General features: G+C 40.3%; 1 protein-coding gene across 3 annotated transcripts in view; it reads right to left on the bottom strand.

Moving 5' to 3' along the window:
• Window positions 1–15,379, bottom strand: part of lrrk2 (leucine-rich repeat kinase 2) — a 157,843-nt gene that overhangs the window by 124,920 nt on the left and 17,544 nt on the right. For all 3 annotated transcript variants that reach the window (XM_080207288.1, XM_080207289.1, XM_080207290.1), the window contains one exon: window positions 6,190–6,324. In XM_080207288.1, coding sequence (XP_080063414.1) covers window positions 6,190–6,324 — 135 coding nt within the window. The remainder of the gene's footprint in view (window positions 1–6,189; window positions 6,325–15,379) is intronic.

The raw sequence follows: 15,379 nt of genomic DNA, 5'->3' as shown, positions 1-15,379 counted from the left end.
AAAATATTCAATGAAAGGCTAATTTTGGTAAATTGAAATGGTAACTGCCTTTGGAATGGGAACGAACATTGGGGTTTCAAAGAGGACACAGTTTGGTCACTGCTTAGATACATACACACGAGGGGAGAATAAAGTAAGTCCAAAGCTAGACCTCCCATGGTGACAGAAGATGCAGAAATTGAAGTGAAGCAGAAAAAGTGGGGTTGTGCTAAAGGTGATGTTAATAATTCAGGAGGTAACAAATCTCAATATATAAAGTACACAGGGAACTGAAAAAGGAACAAGAAAGGCACAATATTTTATGAGAATAGATTAGTAGGTAGCACAAAAAAACATAAATTGTTTTGTAAATGCGTAAATAGTAAAAGGATTGTCAAGAAGGAAAGATGTAGCCAATTGGGGATCAAGATATAAATTTTCTTGTGAAGGGGAAAGACATAACTGCAATACTGAATTATTTCATAAGTTCCAAAAGACATAGGAGCAGATTTAGGCCATTTGGTCCATCGGGTCCACTCCACCATTCAATCATTGCTGATATGCTCCTCATCCCCATTTTCCTAACTTCTTCCCATAACCCTTCAGCCCATTACCAATTAAAAATCTGTCTAACTCCTCCTTAAATTTACTCACTAACCCAGCATCCACTGCACTTTGGCTAATAAATTCCAAGATTCACAATCCTTTGGAGAAGTAGTTTCTCCTCAATTCTGTTTTAAATTTGCTACCCCTTATCATAAGACTATGACCTCTTATCCTAGAATGCCCCACAAGAGGAAGCATCTGCTCCATGTCTACTTTATCAACACGTTTTATCATCTTGTATACCTCAATTTGATCTCCTGTTATTCTTCTAAATTCCAGACAGTATAGGCCTAAACTGTTCAATCTCACTTCATATGGCAAACCCCTCATCTCTGGAATCAATCTAATGAACCTCCTCTGAACCGCCTCCATTGCCACTACATCTTTCTTCAAATAAGGGGACCAAAACTGTGCACAATACTCCAGGTGTGGCCTCACCAATGCCTTATATAGTTGCAACAATACTTTTACTGTTTATATTCTATTCCTTTAGCTACAAATGCCAACATTCCAATTGCTTTCTTCATTATCTGATGGACCTGCATACTAGTTTTCTGTGACTCATGAGCGAGAACACCCAGATCCTTTTGCACCAGAGCACTCTGAAGTCTTTCCCCATTTAGATAAGTCACCTTCCCATTTTCCTGACCAAAATGCATGGCCTCACACTTATCCACATTAAACTCCATCTGCCACATTTTGGCCCACTCTTCTAACCTAACTACATCCACTTGTAAGTTCTTATTTCCTCATTGCAACTTACTGTCCTGCCTATTTTTGTATCATCTGCAAATGTAGCTGTAAATTTCCCTGTATCCAAGTCTTTAATATAGATTGTAAATAGCTAGGACCCAAGGATGAAACCCTGTCGCACCCCAGTAGTTACTCTTTGCCATCCAGAAAAAAACATTATCCCAATTCGAAGTCTTCTGTCCATAACCAGTCACCTATTCAAGCTAATAAACTGCCCCAATCCCATGCGATGTAACCTTGTGAATTAACTTTTGTATGGCACCTTATCAAATGCTTTCCGGAAGTCCTGGGATACTACATCTACAGGATCCCCATTAACCACTTGTTATTATTTACTATCTTTGATAGTCAACAGTCAATGGAGGCAGTAGTAGAAAAACTGTATCAGATAAAAATAAATAAAAAGAGGGAGGACTTGAAATGTTTGCAGCACTTAAAGTAGAAAAATCACCCAGTGCAGATGGAATGCTTGATAGGCTGAGGAAAGCAAGGGTGGAAATTGCAGATGCCTTGGCCATAAGCTTCCAATCTTCTTTAAAAATGGACTGCAAATGAATTACCACTATTCAAAAATGAGAAGCACTTCACTTACAGACAATTTAGCCTAATGCCATTGGTGAGGAAACCTTTAAAACTATTAACTCAGGATAAAATTAACCAGTTTTTGGAAAAGGAAGTGTTTGGAAATCAAAGGCAGATTCAATTTCTAAAGGCATAATCATGTTTGGCTAACTTGATTGAGATCTTTGATGAAGTAACGAAAAGGCTTGATGAAGGTACAGTTATATAGGCCAACAAAGACATCAAAAGTATCTGATAATATATTCCATAATAGGTTTTAAGCAGAATTGAAACAGTGGGTTTAAAGGGGCATTGGGTATGCAGATTTAAAATTGCCTCGGGGCACAAAGCAGAGAAAGGTAATGAAAGATTATCTTTCAGACTGGAGGGAAGAGCGCAATGGTATAAGCTTTAAAAGTTAAAACTTATTTATTAGTCACAGGTAACGCTTACATTAACACTGCAATTTATCAGTTACAAGTAAGGCTTACATTAACACAGTTAAATTCTCCTAGTCGCCACACTCCGGCACCTGTTTGGGTCAATGCATCTAACCAGCACATCTTTCAGATTGTGGGAGGAAACCCACGCAGACATGGGAGAACATGCAAACTCCACGCAGACAGTGACCCAAGCCGGGAATCGAATCCAGGTCCCTGGCGCGGTGAAGCAGCAGTGTTAACCACTGCGCCACCTTAGGACAACAGTTCTTCTGGATATTGATTAATAACTTTGATCTGGCTAAACATGGCACAATTTCAAATGACAAAAAAATGAAGAAGTTGAAACCATGGAGAGAATAGAAATAGACTGCAGAAGTTCATAGAAAAGGGAAGATGCATTATAGATTAAATTTGATTTCAGAGAAGTGTGGTGCAATTCATTTCAAAAGGAAAAATAAGGAAGGGAAACATAAATTTCAAATAAGCTGCAAGAACAGAGATATCTGCCGGAATATGTAAGCAAGTGAATGAAGATGGCAAGGTCAGCTGAGAAGACCTTTAAAAAGATATAAAGAATCCCTAGCTATGTAAACAGGAGCATATAATACAAAAGGAAATTATGCTAAACAATTATTAAATTTAGTTTGGCCTCAGCTAAAAGTTCTTCTGGCTATTTCTCGGCACTATGCTTTAGCAAGAATGTCAAGAACTTACTATGGGTTTGGAGAAGATTTACCAAAATGATACCAAGGCCAAAAGGCTCCAATTACATGGATAAACCGAAGGAACTGGGCTTTCTTATCCTTAGAGTAAAGAGGAAGAAAGTTGACAGAGATGTTCAAAATCATGAATGGTTTGGATAGATTGTTTTGCTGCTAGTAACTGTTTCCAATGATAGAAGATTAGTAACCAATAGACACAAGTTCAAGTTTGTTGGCAAAAGAGCCAGAGATAGCATGAGGAATAAAAATGCAGTAGGTTATGATCTGGTGCGCACTGCATGGAAATAGGTTCAATAATAACTTCCAAATTAAATTGGATAAATACTTCAAAAAGAATAATTTTCATGGCTGTGGGGAAAGATTGGGGATAATGCTTTCAAGGATTAGCACAGGCCAATTGGCCTATAGCACATCCTCTTTCTGTGCAGTATTATTCTCATGCTCAATAATTATATGAATGTTGTCGATAAATGCAATTCATTACAGGGTGTGCATTAAAGATATTTCTCGCAACTGTGACAGGTATATGATTGTCAGTCATTTGCAGAAGGAAGGCAAAATGAGCATCTAAACTATACATGTTCAGTTCACTGGAATTGGCATTATCTCATTTATTTAGAATTTTGGGGTGACAGGATGATTTCAGACCTCAGGTAGGGTTGAGTCACTTCACGGTAAGAGTCCCATACTCAAGGTTATGAGCCATGGTGAATAGCAGAATCAGCAAATTTTCTGTGGCAATGATGGAAAAGCTAGAACCTTGAGAGATGGCTGCCTACAGGCACAGGGGGTCATTCAGGAAGATGACTTGTGTTTTATTTAAGCCTACACCAGGAAGCAACAGGAAACTTGCTCATGTGTTCTTTTCACTTGTCACATTGCTCAATGAAGTTGAAAATAGGAGACTCTAACAAGCAACTGAAGAGGACAGCAGAGGACCACAAAGCCTAAAGAAATGACCAGCAAACCTGCTGTGGATTAGAACAAAATATTCAGAGTTGGTAAAGTGACCAACTGGAAAAGGTGAGAGAACAGTGAGGGGATAAAAAGTAATCAGTTAAGTAATCGCAGCGCAAGAGACCCGGGTTTAATTCCAGCCTTCGGTCACTGTGTGGAGTCTGCATATTCTCCCCATGTCTGTGTGGGTTTCGTCTGGGTGCTCCGGTTTCCTCCCACAGATCAAAGTTATCCATGGTAGGTTGACTGGCCAGGCTAAATTGACGCTAGTGTCAGGGAATTAGCAGGGTAAATAATGTTGGGTTCGGGGAATAGGGCCTGGGTGGGATTGTGGTCAGCCTGGACTTGATGGGCCAAATGGCCTCCTTCTGCATTACAGGAATCCTATTGATGATTCTATAGATCAAATGTACCAGATAAAATTCAAAAGCAGACAGCAATTAAGAGAAACAGTGGAGAGGATGCTCATTTTGAAAAATTGCATGTGTAGACATGCTCCTTATTGAAATGGTATTTATATTGTGGATTATCATCTTTGTTGTTGTTATTTTCACAAATCTCTTTCAGTTTCCATACTAAGCATTTAAAATGCAAAACTATTTCCAAGGATATGTAAAATTGCTCAACACATGTATTTTGAGAAGTACCCATAGTTCAAGAATTACAGGTCTTAGTTTCAATACTTACCTGCAAAAAATGCTTCTAGAATAGTCAGTTGATATGGAATTTGAGAATCATTGAAAAATAAGCATCATGACAAAGATTTTTGACTGGCACTCTTCAAGATATTCACAATAATTATAAAAGTAAAGGTAACAATTTATAATTTATGACAAGAGAGGGCTGATCGGTTGGAAAGTGGACTCTGATTGGTACAGGCTTTGCCTTGAAGAATGCACCAAATGACTGATGACTGACAGTTAACTGCCAAACTCAATGGCTGATTCAGACTGGTCAAGGCACTGTCCTGAGAAATGAACCAGAAGATGGACATTGCCATCTTTGTTTGGTTGAAACAGATGCAGTGCGTGTACATACTCTGTCTGCAAAGAACAGAGATCTGCCACACTATGAACCTGGCTGATAATCTCAAATTGGTTTCCAGGTTAATTCTGAGTACACTCAATATTGCTTTACCGAGGTTGTTGAATTGCAGAATCGCATCTAATGTTGGACACTTTTTTTCAACCACAGATTGGTTGGGTATGGTCACACCTTGCTTCCTGCCAACAACCAAAGGGACATGTTGTTTGATATGATCTTCCAGTCTTTGGGGAATGCACGAAACGGCTAGCTTTTTCTGTTCCTCACCCATGACAATTACTAACCTAAGACTGCCACTTTGGTCCCAAAAAGGTCTCAATCTACTTCTGAGTGGTAATGTATTTCTTTTTGCTCAACAGGTGAAGCTCATTATTTCATGGTACTGCCATGCAGGTGCAACGCGTGGTGTTTGCTAACAGGATGCTGGCTGCCTTCAAGCAAGAAAAACATTCTGGCTATTGTGACAGGCCACACATTCTAAAGATTGGCAGATCACATCAAAAGCATGTCCCTTCGGCTGTTCCCAACAGGGAAGGGACTGACCGTACTCGATCAACCTCTATTCTAGAAAAAAATTCAAAACACAGTGACTAACATTAAACGTAATTCTACTATTGGACAACATTTGCAAAACAAATTCTGAGTGTGCTACAAAGTACGCAGACAACTAATTTAAAATCATGAGTTGGGCTCACAGTCTGGTGCACTTAAGAGTGCTTGATCTCTCTATATCATACATAAATGTATATATGACATACAGCCCTGATCATTGCAGTCAGAGAGAACATGTACAAACATTGCATCTGTTTCAGCTAAAGAAAATAGATTACCTCCATGCTCTGGATAATTCCCCAAGGCAATGCCTTGATTAATCAGAATCAACCAGTCTTGTTTAAATTTTTTAAAAAGCTTGACAGCTGTCAATTAGCTGATGCTTTCTCCATGGCAATGCCTCTAACAGAGTCCACTTGCCAACTAATCCGCACTTCCTTCTTATGAAACATAAACTGTTGTTCTCTTCATATTTGGCATTCTTGCTAATGTCCTGAAGAATATATGAAAAATACTTTGACGATTACTTTTTCAGTGATACTGCTCCTAGAATATTTATGACACTGAATTACCTTTTTCTAAAAGTGCGCACAACACTTGACATCCATACATCTGAATTTCACAATGGTCAGCAAATGTCTTCATTCCATCAAGAACCAAAGAAAACACATCCATTTCATCATCTCGAAGTAATAATGAAATTTCATCTGCAATGTGATTTCAAAAGCAGCATTATGTTAAAAGGTGTGCAGAACATAAAAATTAGGGGCAGAAGTAGGCAAATTCAACACTTTTGAGCCTGCTCCACCATTCAATCAGATTATGGCTGATCTCTCCCCAGTCTCAAATCCACCTCCCCACCTGTTTCCACATCCCTTTTCTTAATATCAGAAATATATCCATCTCCTTCTTGAAACAATTTATCGATTCTCATACCACCGTGCTATGAAGGCAGCGAGTTCCACAAATCCACCACCCTCTGTTAGAAGTAGGTCCTCTTCATCTCAGTTTTAAATCTACCACCTCTCAACCTATATCTGTGACCTCTTGTTCTAGATTGCCCCAAACTGTTTAATCTCTCCCCATACAGCAACCCTTTCATCCCCAGAATCAATCTAATGAGCCTCCTCCAATGCCACCACATCCTTCTTCAAATAAGGAGACCAAAACTGGACACAATACTCCAGATGTGATCTCACCAACACCTTTATAACTGCAACAATACTTCTCTACTTCTATATTTCAGTCCCTTTTGGAATAAATGCCAACATCTTTTTTGCCTTTTTTTAATCATATATTGCAACTGTATATCAGCATATTTCTGCAGTTCATGAATGTTTGCACAGAACATAACTGACAACATTGCACCAATGTAAGAAAATGGAAATAAAATATCAGAGCTACAAAGCCACATATAAAGGATTCAAAAGAAGACTGCAGGACTAAAAATGAATAGTGCATAAAAAGTTTGTTGTGGGATAAACTTAAGCCAGGCAGAGGATGATCTTTTTAAAAAAAAACTTATACCTGGTACATGCACAAATGAATTATGATAGCCTCCTTCACAAATACATTTGTCATCATTTAGACTGGGTAAAAATGGTTTCTCACAAAAGTATTAATTTGGAATTCTGAAAAAAGGCTCCAGCTGAGTTGTTAATTAAACTATTGCCAATTTCCAGCATATTCTGTTATTTTAGATTTCCAGTTTAATTCATCTGTAAAAACTTTATGTAATACTTTATATTGCTGACAACAAATAATGTGTTACTTATCCAAATGTTCCTATCCATCATCATAAATCATGATTAAAAAAAACTCAAATACTTCATGGTTATCTAAACGCTCACACATTAAAGATTAGAGTACATCCGAAATTCACTCTTAACCTTGTATAATATTCTGGTTGAAAAACTTTCCTAATCTTTACTGAGGCAAATGTAATTAATTAAAGATGAAAACTACACCGTTGAAGATAAGAGGCAATTGTAATAGTTCTTAACAGGGTGCAATGCAGATAATGGATGCACTTCCAAAGAACAATTCATAGCCAGTTCAACAATCTGCTAAATTCTAAGGTAATAACTCTTTGTACTTGGTCCTTCGATATACAATAATGTATTTTTAAAAAACAGCACTTTCTATTGGTTCTGATTTTGTTTTGGTGGGATTTAAATCTACCTATATGCTCATAAACTTGATGCATGGTGAAAGATTAATAACTGATATGCAATCACAACGTTAATGAACGAATATGAAATTGCTAACCAGGCAGTCACAGTTCACATCACCTACTTTGATTGTTGCTGACTATAATTTTACTGACCTATTAGATTGTGCAATTAGTATTTTCATTCTTATTTAATGAACAAACATCACCTCCCATCCAAATTTCAGCACCTTTCCGAGGTTGTGTAGGTCAATTAAAATTTAAGATTGAGATCAACAGATTTCATTAGGCAATGTGAACACAGGAACAAGAAGCGGGAGTAGGCAATTCAGCCCTTCAAGCCTGCTCTGCCATTTAACATGATCATGGCTGATCTTATCCTGGTTTCAATTTCACTTTCCTGCCTGCTCCCCACAGTTCTTTATCCTGTTTTTCATCAGAAACGTACCTATCTCTTTCTCAAATCTGTCAATTAATTCTACCTCCATTGCACTGAGATCTACAGATTCACAACGCTCTGACAGAAGTAGTTTCTCCTCCTCTTGCTTTTGAACCACCTCCTCTCACTTTGACGACCTCTTGTTCTACACTGTCCCACAAGGGGGAACATCTGTTCAATATCCACCTTATCAATCTCCTTTAGCATTTTATATACCTCAATCAGATCCCCCCTCATTCTTCTGAATTCCAGTGAGTACAAACCCAAGCTATTCAACCGCTTCTCATACGACAGCCCTTGCATCCCTGGTGAGGTGAGTATGACTGCCCTTGACATCAAGGCTGCATTTGATCCAGTATGGCATCAAGGAACCCTAGTGAAACTGGAATCAATGGGTATCAGAGGGCAAACTCTTTGTTGATTGGAGTCATACCTGGTACATAGGTTGTGGTTGTGGAGGGTCAGTGATCTCTGCAGGAGTCCCTCATGGTAATGCCCTAATGTCCCTCTACCATAAAGTCAGAAATGGGGATGTTCACTGATGATTGCACAATGTTCAGCACCATTCATGACTCCTCAGATACTGAAGCAGTCCATGTTCAAATGCAACAAGATCTGGACAATATTCAGGCTTGGGCTGACAAGTGGCAAGTAACATTCACATTCACGCCTAACAAATACCAGGCAACGACCATCACCTGTAAGAGACACTCAAGCCACTGCCCTTTGATGTTCAATGTTGTAACCATCACTGAATACCCCACTGTCAACTTACTTGGGGTTACCATTTACCAGAAACTTAACTGGATTCACCACAAACAGAACAGCTACAAAAGTAGGTCAGAGGCTAGGAAAAGGAATACTGTGGCAAGTAACTCACCTCCTGACTCTGCAAAGCCTATCCACCATCTGCAAGGCACAAGTCAAGAGTGTGATGGAATACTCTCCACTTGCCTGGATGGGTGCAGCTGCAACAATACTCAAGAAGCTTGACACCATCCAGGATGAAGCAGCCCGCTTGATTGGCACAATATCTACAAACATTCAGTTCCCAATTCACCAAAGATCCTTAGACAGCACCTTCCAAACCCACAACCATTTCCATCTTGAAGGACAAAGGCAGCAGATAAATGAGAACACCACCACCTGTAAGTCTCCCTCCAAGCCACTCACCATGCTGACTTGGAAATGTTTTGCCATTCTTTCACATTCACTGAGTCAAAATCCTGGAATTCCCTCCCTAACGGTATAGTGGGTCAACCCACAGAACATGGACTGCAGTGATTCAAGAAGGCAGTGCACCACCACCTTCATGGGGCAACTAGGGAGGGCAACAAATGCTGGCCAGCCGTGATGCCCATGTCCCACAAATTAATTTTTTTAAAAATCCATCTGGTGGACCTCCTCGGAACTACCTCCAGGCCCGAAGAAACCAAAACTGGACACAATACGCCAGGTATGGTCTTTCCAATGCCTTATACAACTGGAACAACACTTTGTTACTTTTCAAATTCTGTCATTTTGCAATAAATGCAATTTTTGTTTCTTGGTATATGCTGCACCTGCATACCCACTTTCTGCAATTCATGCACAAGGACACCCAGATCCCTCTGCACTGACACACTTTGAATCTGCTTCCCATTTAAATGATAATTTGTCCTTTTATTTTTCCTGACTAAAATGGATGACTACACATTTATCCACATTAAACTCCATCTGTTAGACTCTGGCCCATTCTCCTCGCCTGTCAACATCCTTCTGTAAACTCAGCATCTCATCACAGCCTGTTTTCCCACCTTCACGCTCAAATTTTGCTATGTTCCACTTTGTCCCTGCTTGCAGATCATTTATATAGACTGTAAATAGTTGAGAGCTGAACCCTGCAGCATCCGACTAGTTATAGGTTGCCATCCAAAGAAGGACCTATTTAATTCAACCCTCTGCTTTCTATCAGTCAGCCAATCCTCTATCCAAGCCAATACTCTATCCTTAACCCCTGAAATCTAACTTCCCGGATCAATCTTTTATGCGGCACCTTGTCAAATGCCTTCTGGAAGTCTAGATATACCACATCCACAGGATCCGTAATATCCACCTTGCTGGTTACAGCCTCAAAGAACTTCAGCAAGTTTGTCAAGTATAACTAGCCTCTCATAAAACTATCACTGGTGAATTGAGTTTATTTTTCCAAGTATTCAGTTATCTCCTCAATGAATGACTAGCAACTTCCCTACCATAGAGGGAACTAACTGTTCTATAGTTTCCCACCTTTTGCCTCTCCTTTTTTGAAAAAGGGTGTTATATTAGCATGTTTCAAATTCATTAGTACCCTTCCACAATCCAGGGATTTTGCATAATGCATCCAATATGCAAATCAGCCTCTCATCGATTGACTTGGCAAAGTAGCCAGCATAATTAAGGACCCGATACACCCCGGACATTCTCTCTTCCACCTTCTTCCTTCCGAAAAAAAGTACAAAAGTCTGAGGTCACGGACCAACCGACTCAAGAACAGTTTCTTCCCTGCTGCTGTCAGACGTTTGAATGGACTTACCTTGCGTTAAGTTGATCTTTCGCTACACCCTAGCTATGACTGTAACACTACATTCTGCACTCCCGTTACCTTCTCTATGAATGTATGTTTTGTCTGTATAGTGCACAAGAAACAATATTTTTCACTGTTAATACATGTGACAATATTAAATCAGATTTTAAAAAATCTCTGCTACACCTCTTTTAATACCCTAGGGTGCACATCATCATGCCCCAGGAACTTATTTGCCTTTTATCCAATCAGTTTACTTAATACCTTCCCCCTAGTTATAATAATTTCTTCAAGTTCCACTGCAGTAACTGCAGCTTTTGGGAAAAAAATTACCTTTCATTGTGAAGAGAGACACAAAACATTTTGAGTTTCCCATTATTATCTCGCCATTAACATCCTCTAAAGGGCCAACATTTACTTTGACTACCTCTCTTCCTTTTTGTATACTTATACAGGCTTTTGGTATCAGTGCTTATGTTTTCTGCTAGTTTCCTTTGCACTTCATCTTAACTCTTTTGATTTTGCTTTTAGTAATTCTTTGCTGACATTTAATGTTCTCCCAATGCTCTCGACTGCCACTAACATTTGCAGTATGATATGCCTTAGTTTTTGTCTTTATGTTATCCTTCACTTCCTTGTCAAGCCATGGATAATTTTTCACCTTTTTTTTTACAATTTCTCTTCCGCTCAGGAATATACTTTGAGAGGTATTTGGTATCTCCCTAAACATTTGCCACTGTTCTTCAAATGCCCTGTCCTTTAATATTTTTGATGTAGAGATGCCAGCGTTGGATTGGGGTAAATAGGTTAAACCAGGTTAAAGTCCAACAGGTTTATTTGGTAGCAAAATCCACTAGCTTTCGGAGCACTGCTCCTTCATCAGGTAAGTGGGAACTCTGTTCACAAACAGGGCATGTAAAGACACAAACTCAATTTACAAAATAATGGTTGGAATGCGAATCTTTGCAGGTAATCAAGTCTTAGAAAATATATGAGTGCAGAGAGCATTCAGCATAGGTTAAAGAGATGTGTATTGTCTCCAGACAGGCCAGTTCGTGAGATTTTGTAAACCAAGACAAGTCACAGAGGTTACAGGTAGTGTGACATGAACCCAAGATCCTGGTTGAGGCCGAGCTCATGTGTGCGGAACTTGGCTATCAGTCTCTACTCAGCGACTCTGAGCTGTCGTGTGCCTTGAAGGCACCCTGGGAGAACACTTACCCGAAGATCAGAGGCCGAATGCCCATGACCTCTGAAATGTTCCCCAATAGGAAGAGAAAACTCTTGCCTGGTGACTGTCAAGCAGTATTCATTGTACCATGTCTTGGGACGTCCTTTCCTGTAGCTGCAAGGCAGCCTTCACGACACACAATGCAGAGACTGATAGCCAAGTTCCGCACATGAGGACGGCCTCAACTGGGATCTTGGGTTCATGTCACAGTATTTGTAACCCCCATGACTTGCTTGGGCTTGCAAAATCTCACTAACTGTCCTGTGAAGGCAATACACATCTCTTTAACCTGTGCTTAATGCTCTCTCCACTCACACTGTCTGTACCTTTAAGACTTAATTACCTGCAAAGATTCGCATTCCAACCATTATTTTGTAAACTGAGTTTGTGTATTTATATGCCCTGTTTGTGAACAGAACTCTTACTTACCTAACAAAGGAGCAGCGCTCCGAAAGCTAGTGGATTTTGCTACCAAATAAACCTGTTGGACTTTCACTTGGTGTTGTGAGGCTTCTTACTGTCTTTAATATTTTTGCCCAGTCCATTAGAGCAAACACATTCCTCAGGGCTGTACGATTATCTTCATCCAACTAAAACTCTAGTGGGAAAGTGTACGAAGAATAGAGGTGCATAAAATTATAAATTCATAATAAATAAACTAATAAAAAATAAACATTTTCTAAATAGGGAGAGAATTCAGAAACCAGAAGCGGAAAGTAATTTGAGTCCTAGTTCAGGATTCTCTCAAGATTAATTTGCAGGTTGAGTTGGTAGTTAGGAAGGCAAATGCAATGTTGGCATTTATTTTGAGAGGACTAGAACACAAAAGCATGGATGTACTGCTGAAGCTTTATAAGGCTCTGGTCCGAACACATTTGGAATATTGTGAGCAATTTTGGGCCCTATATCTAAGGATATTCTGGTCTTGGGAGAGTGTCCAGAGGAGGTTCATGTGAATGATCCCAGGAATGAAAGGCTTAACACATGAGGAACATTTGAGGACTCTAGGTCTGTACTCAATGGAGTTTAGAACAATGGGTGTGGGGGGAGGGGAGAGGGGGGAATCTCATTGAAACATACTGAAAAGGCTGGATTGAGTCGACATGGAGAAGATGTTTCCATTAGTAGGAGAGACTAGGATCCAAGAGCACAGCCTCCAAAGAAAGGGGTGACCTTTTAGACCCACAACAAGAAGGAATTTCTTCAGCCAGAGGATGACAAATCTATGGAATTCATTGCTACAGAAGGTTGGTGAGGTCAAGTCATTACAAGTAAAGACAAAGATAGATACGTTGATTGGCAAGGGGATTAAAGATTAGAGGGAACAGGTGGGAGAATGTGGTTGAGAATCACATCAACCATGATCATATAATGGAACAGACTACATGGGCTGAATGGTTTAATTCTGTTCCTATATCATATGGTCTTATGGCTTATGACATTTGAGCCCTGATTTGACTGAATATCAATGGCAATCCGTACCAAATAAAGAATTGTGTTCAATTGCCCACCTCTACTTTGGCAGATATGGCTCTCAGGGGATTAGCCTCTGGCAACCAGGTAGCCAAACGTCTGATGATAAAGCCCCACAGTCACGAACACCGTGCTGAATCGTTCCCCAAAAGCCAGCACGGGAATCATAGGTGCAGGTTTTATTGCAGGCTAGGGTTTTTCCCTGAACCTGCCCGGTCTGGCAGGTTCTACAAAACCTGACTACATCGTTGTGGAGGTGTGACTAGTAAAAAGGCTGCCTATCCAGTGTGGAGCTTTGCATAACAACATGCCCAGCTATTACGATTTCATGTGCTATCCTCAATATTTCCCATTGGTACCTCGGCAGCACTACTATCTGGTAGATCACTATCCATTCTCCCTCTGCAAGTCTGTGAGGGGATCTCTATTTCCTCGTCAGCACCTCATTTTTGATGTAATATCATTCAGGGATTGCCTTTGCCTCAGCTTCAAGTTATTTTGGGAAGCCTTAGCTAACTAAACAACGCTAAGCTTACCAAATCCCAACCAAGAAAAATCCACATAATGTCTGCTAGGGGTCCTCTTGACTCCCCAAAAAAGGTCTCAGATAAACAGACTGTAGGGCTGGAATGGTTGGAATAATGGTTGCAACAATAATGGTTGGAATGCAAATTTGCCTGTGGCACTTCTTCAATCTCCAGTGGAGTAGTTGGTCTGTTTAAGCCCGGTTACCGTAGAGTGAAAGAAAATTTCTTTCAAGCAATTTCTCCTGCAGCCTCTTTGTCTTCCTAAGCTCGGTCAATTTCTCGGAGACTACTGAGGACATTATCACTTTGGATCCCACCAGGTCATTGCCGGGGAGGACAACTCTATCCTGTGGAAAATTGGGATTAATTCCCATGGTCACTGATCCTGACACAAGATCGCACTCCAGTTGCAACTAGTAGAAGAGCATGAGCATGTGCCTGCTTTCAATACCCTTAGCCAACATCTTGGCACTTGCTGAACATTCTGGTGGAAAGGTCATGTCTTTTCCCAGCACAGAGTCTGAGTGGCTCCTGCATCCTTCAATATCACTACAGGCTTACTCACTTCACTTTGGGGAAATGTGGCCACTCTCCCCTTTGATGCAAAATCCTTGGAACGTTTGGATCTCTTTTAAAAGCACTTATACTCAACAGTACTGCAAATACAGGGATTTCCTGTTGCAGTCAGAGCCACAGCCCTGCTTGTTATGCTTTTTGTCAGACTTCAGTCTGTTGCCGTGAAGGGTGGCATGGGAGCACAGTGGTTAGCACTGCTGCTTCACAGCTCCAGGGAACTGGGTTTGATTCCCGGCTTGGGTCACTGTCTGTGTGGAGTTTGCACATTCTCCTCATGTCTGCATGGGTTTCTTCCAGGTGCTCTGGTTTTCTCCCATAGTGTGGGTATGCTGGCGTTGGACTGGCGTAAACACAGTAAAAAGTCTGACAACACCAGGTTTTAGTCCAACCGATTTATTTGATAATAGACTCACAAGCTTTCGGGGTTAGTCCCTTCGTCAGATGAATGGAGAGTTCTGGCCTCAGACAGAGCATATAAAGCACAGACAGTATTTTAGGAACCTCACAGAGGAACCTCACTTACTGTACTGTCTGGAGACAATACACATCTCTTTAACCTGTGATCAGTGCTCCTTCCACTCACATTGTCAGCCACTTCAGGTCTTGAACAGCAGGTTAGGTGTAAGGATTCGCATTCTAATCAGTAATCTGTAAACTGTCTGTGCTTTATATGCTCTGTCTGAGGCCAGAACTCTCCATTCACCTGATGAAGGGACTAACCCCGAAAGCTTGTGAGTCTATTATCAAATAAAATCGGTTGGACTAAAACCTGGTGTTGTCAGACTTTTTACTTTCTCCCAT

Source organism: Carcharhinus amblyrhynchos, chromosome 19 (assembly GCF_965287045.1).
Source record: "Carcharhinus amblyrhynchos chromosome 19, sCarAmb.v2.hapA, whole genome shotgun sequence".
NCBI lineage: Eukaryota > Metazoa > Chordata > Chondrichthyes > Carcharhiniformes > Carcharhinidae > Carcharhinus > Carcharhinus amblyrhynchos.
Note: the sequence above shows the minus strand (reverse complement) of the source record. Positions and strands in the feature narration are given on the sequence as shown.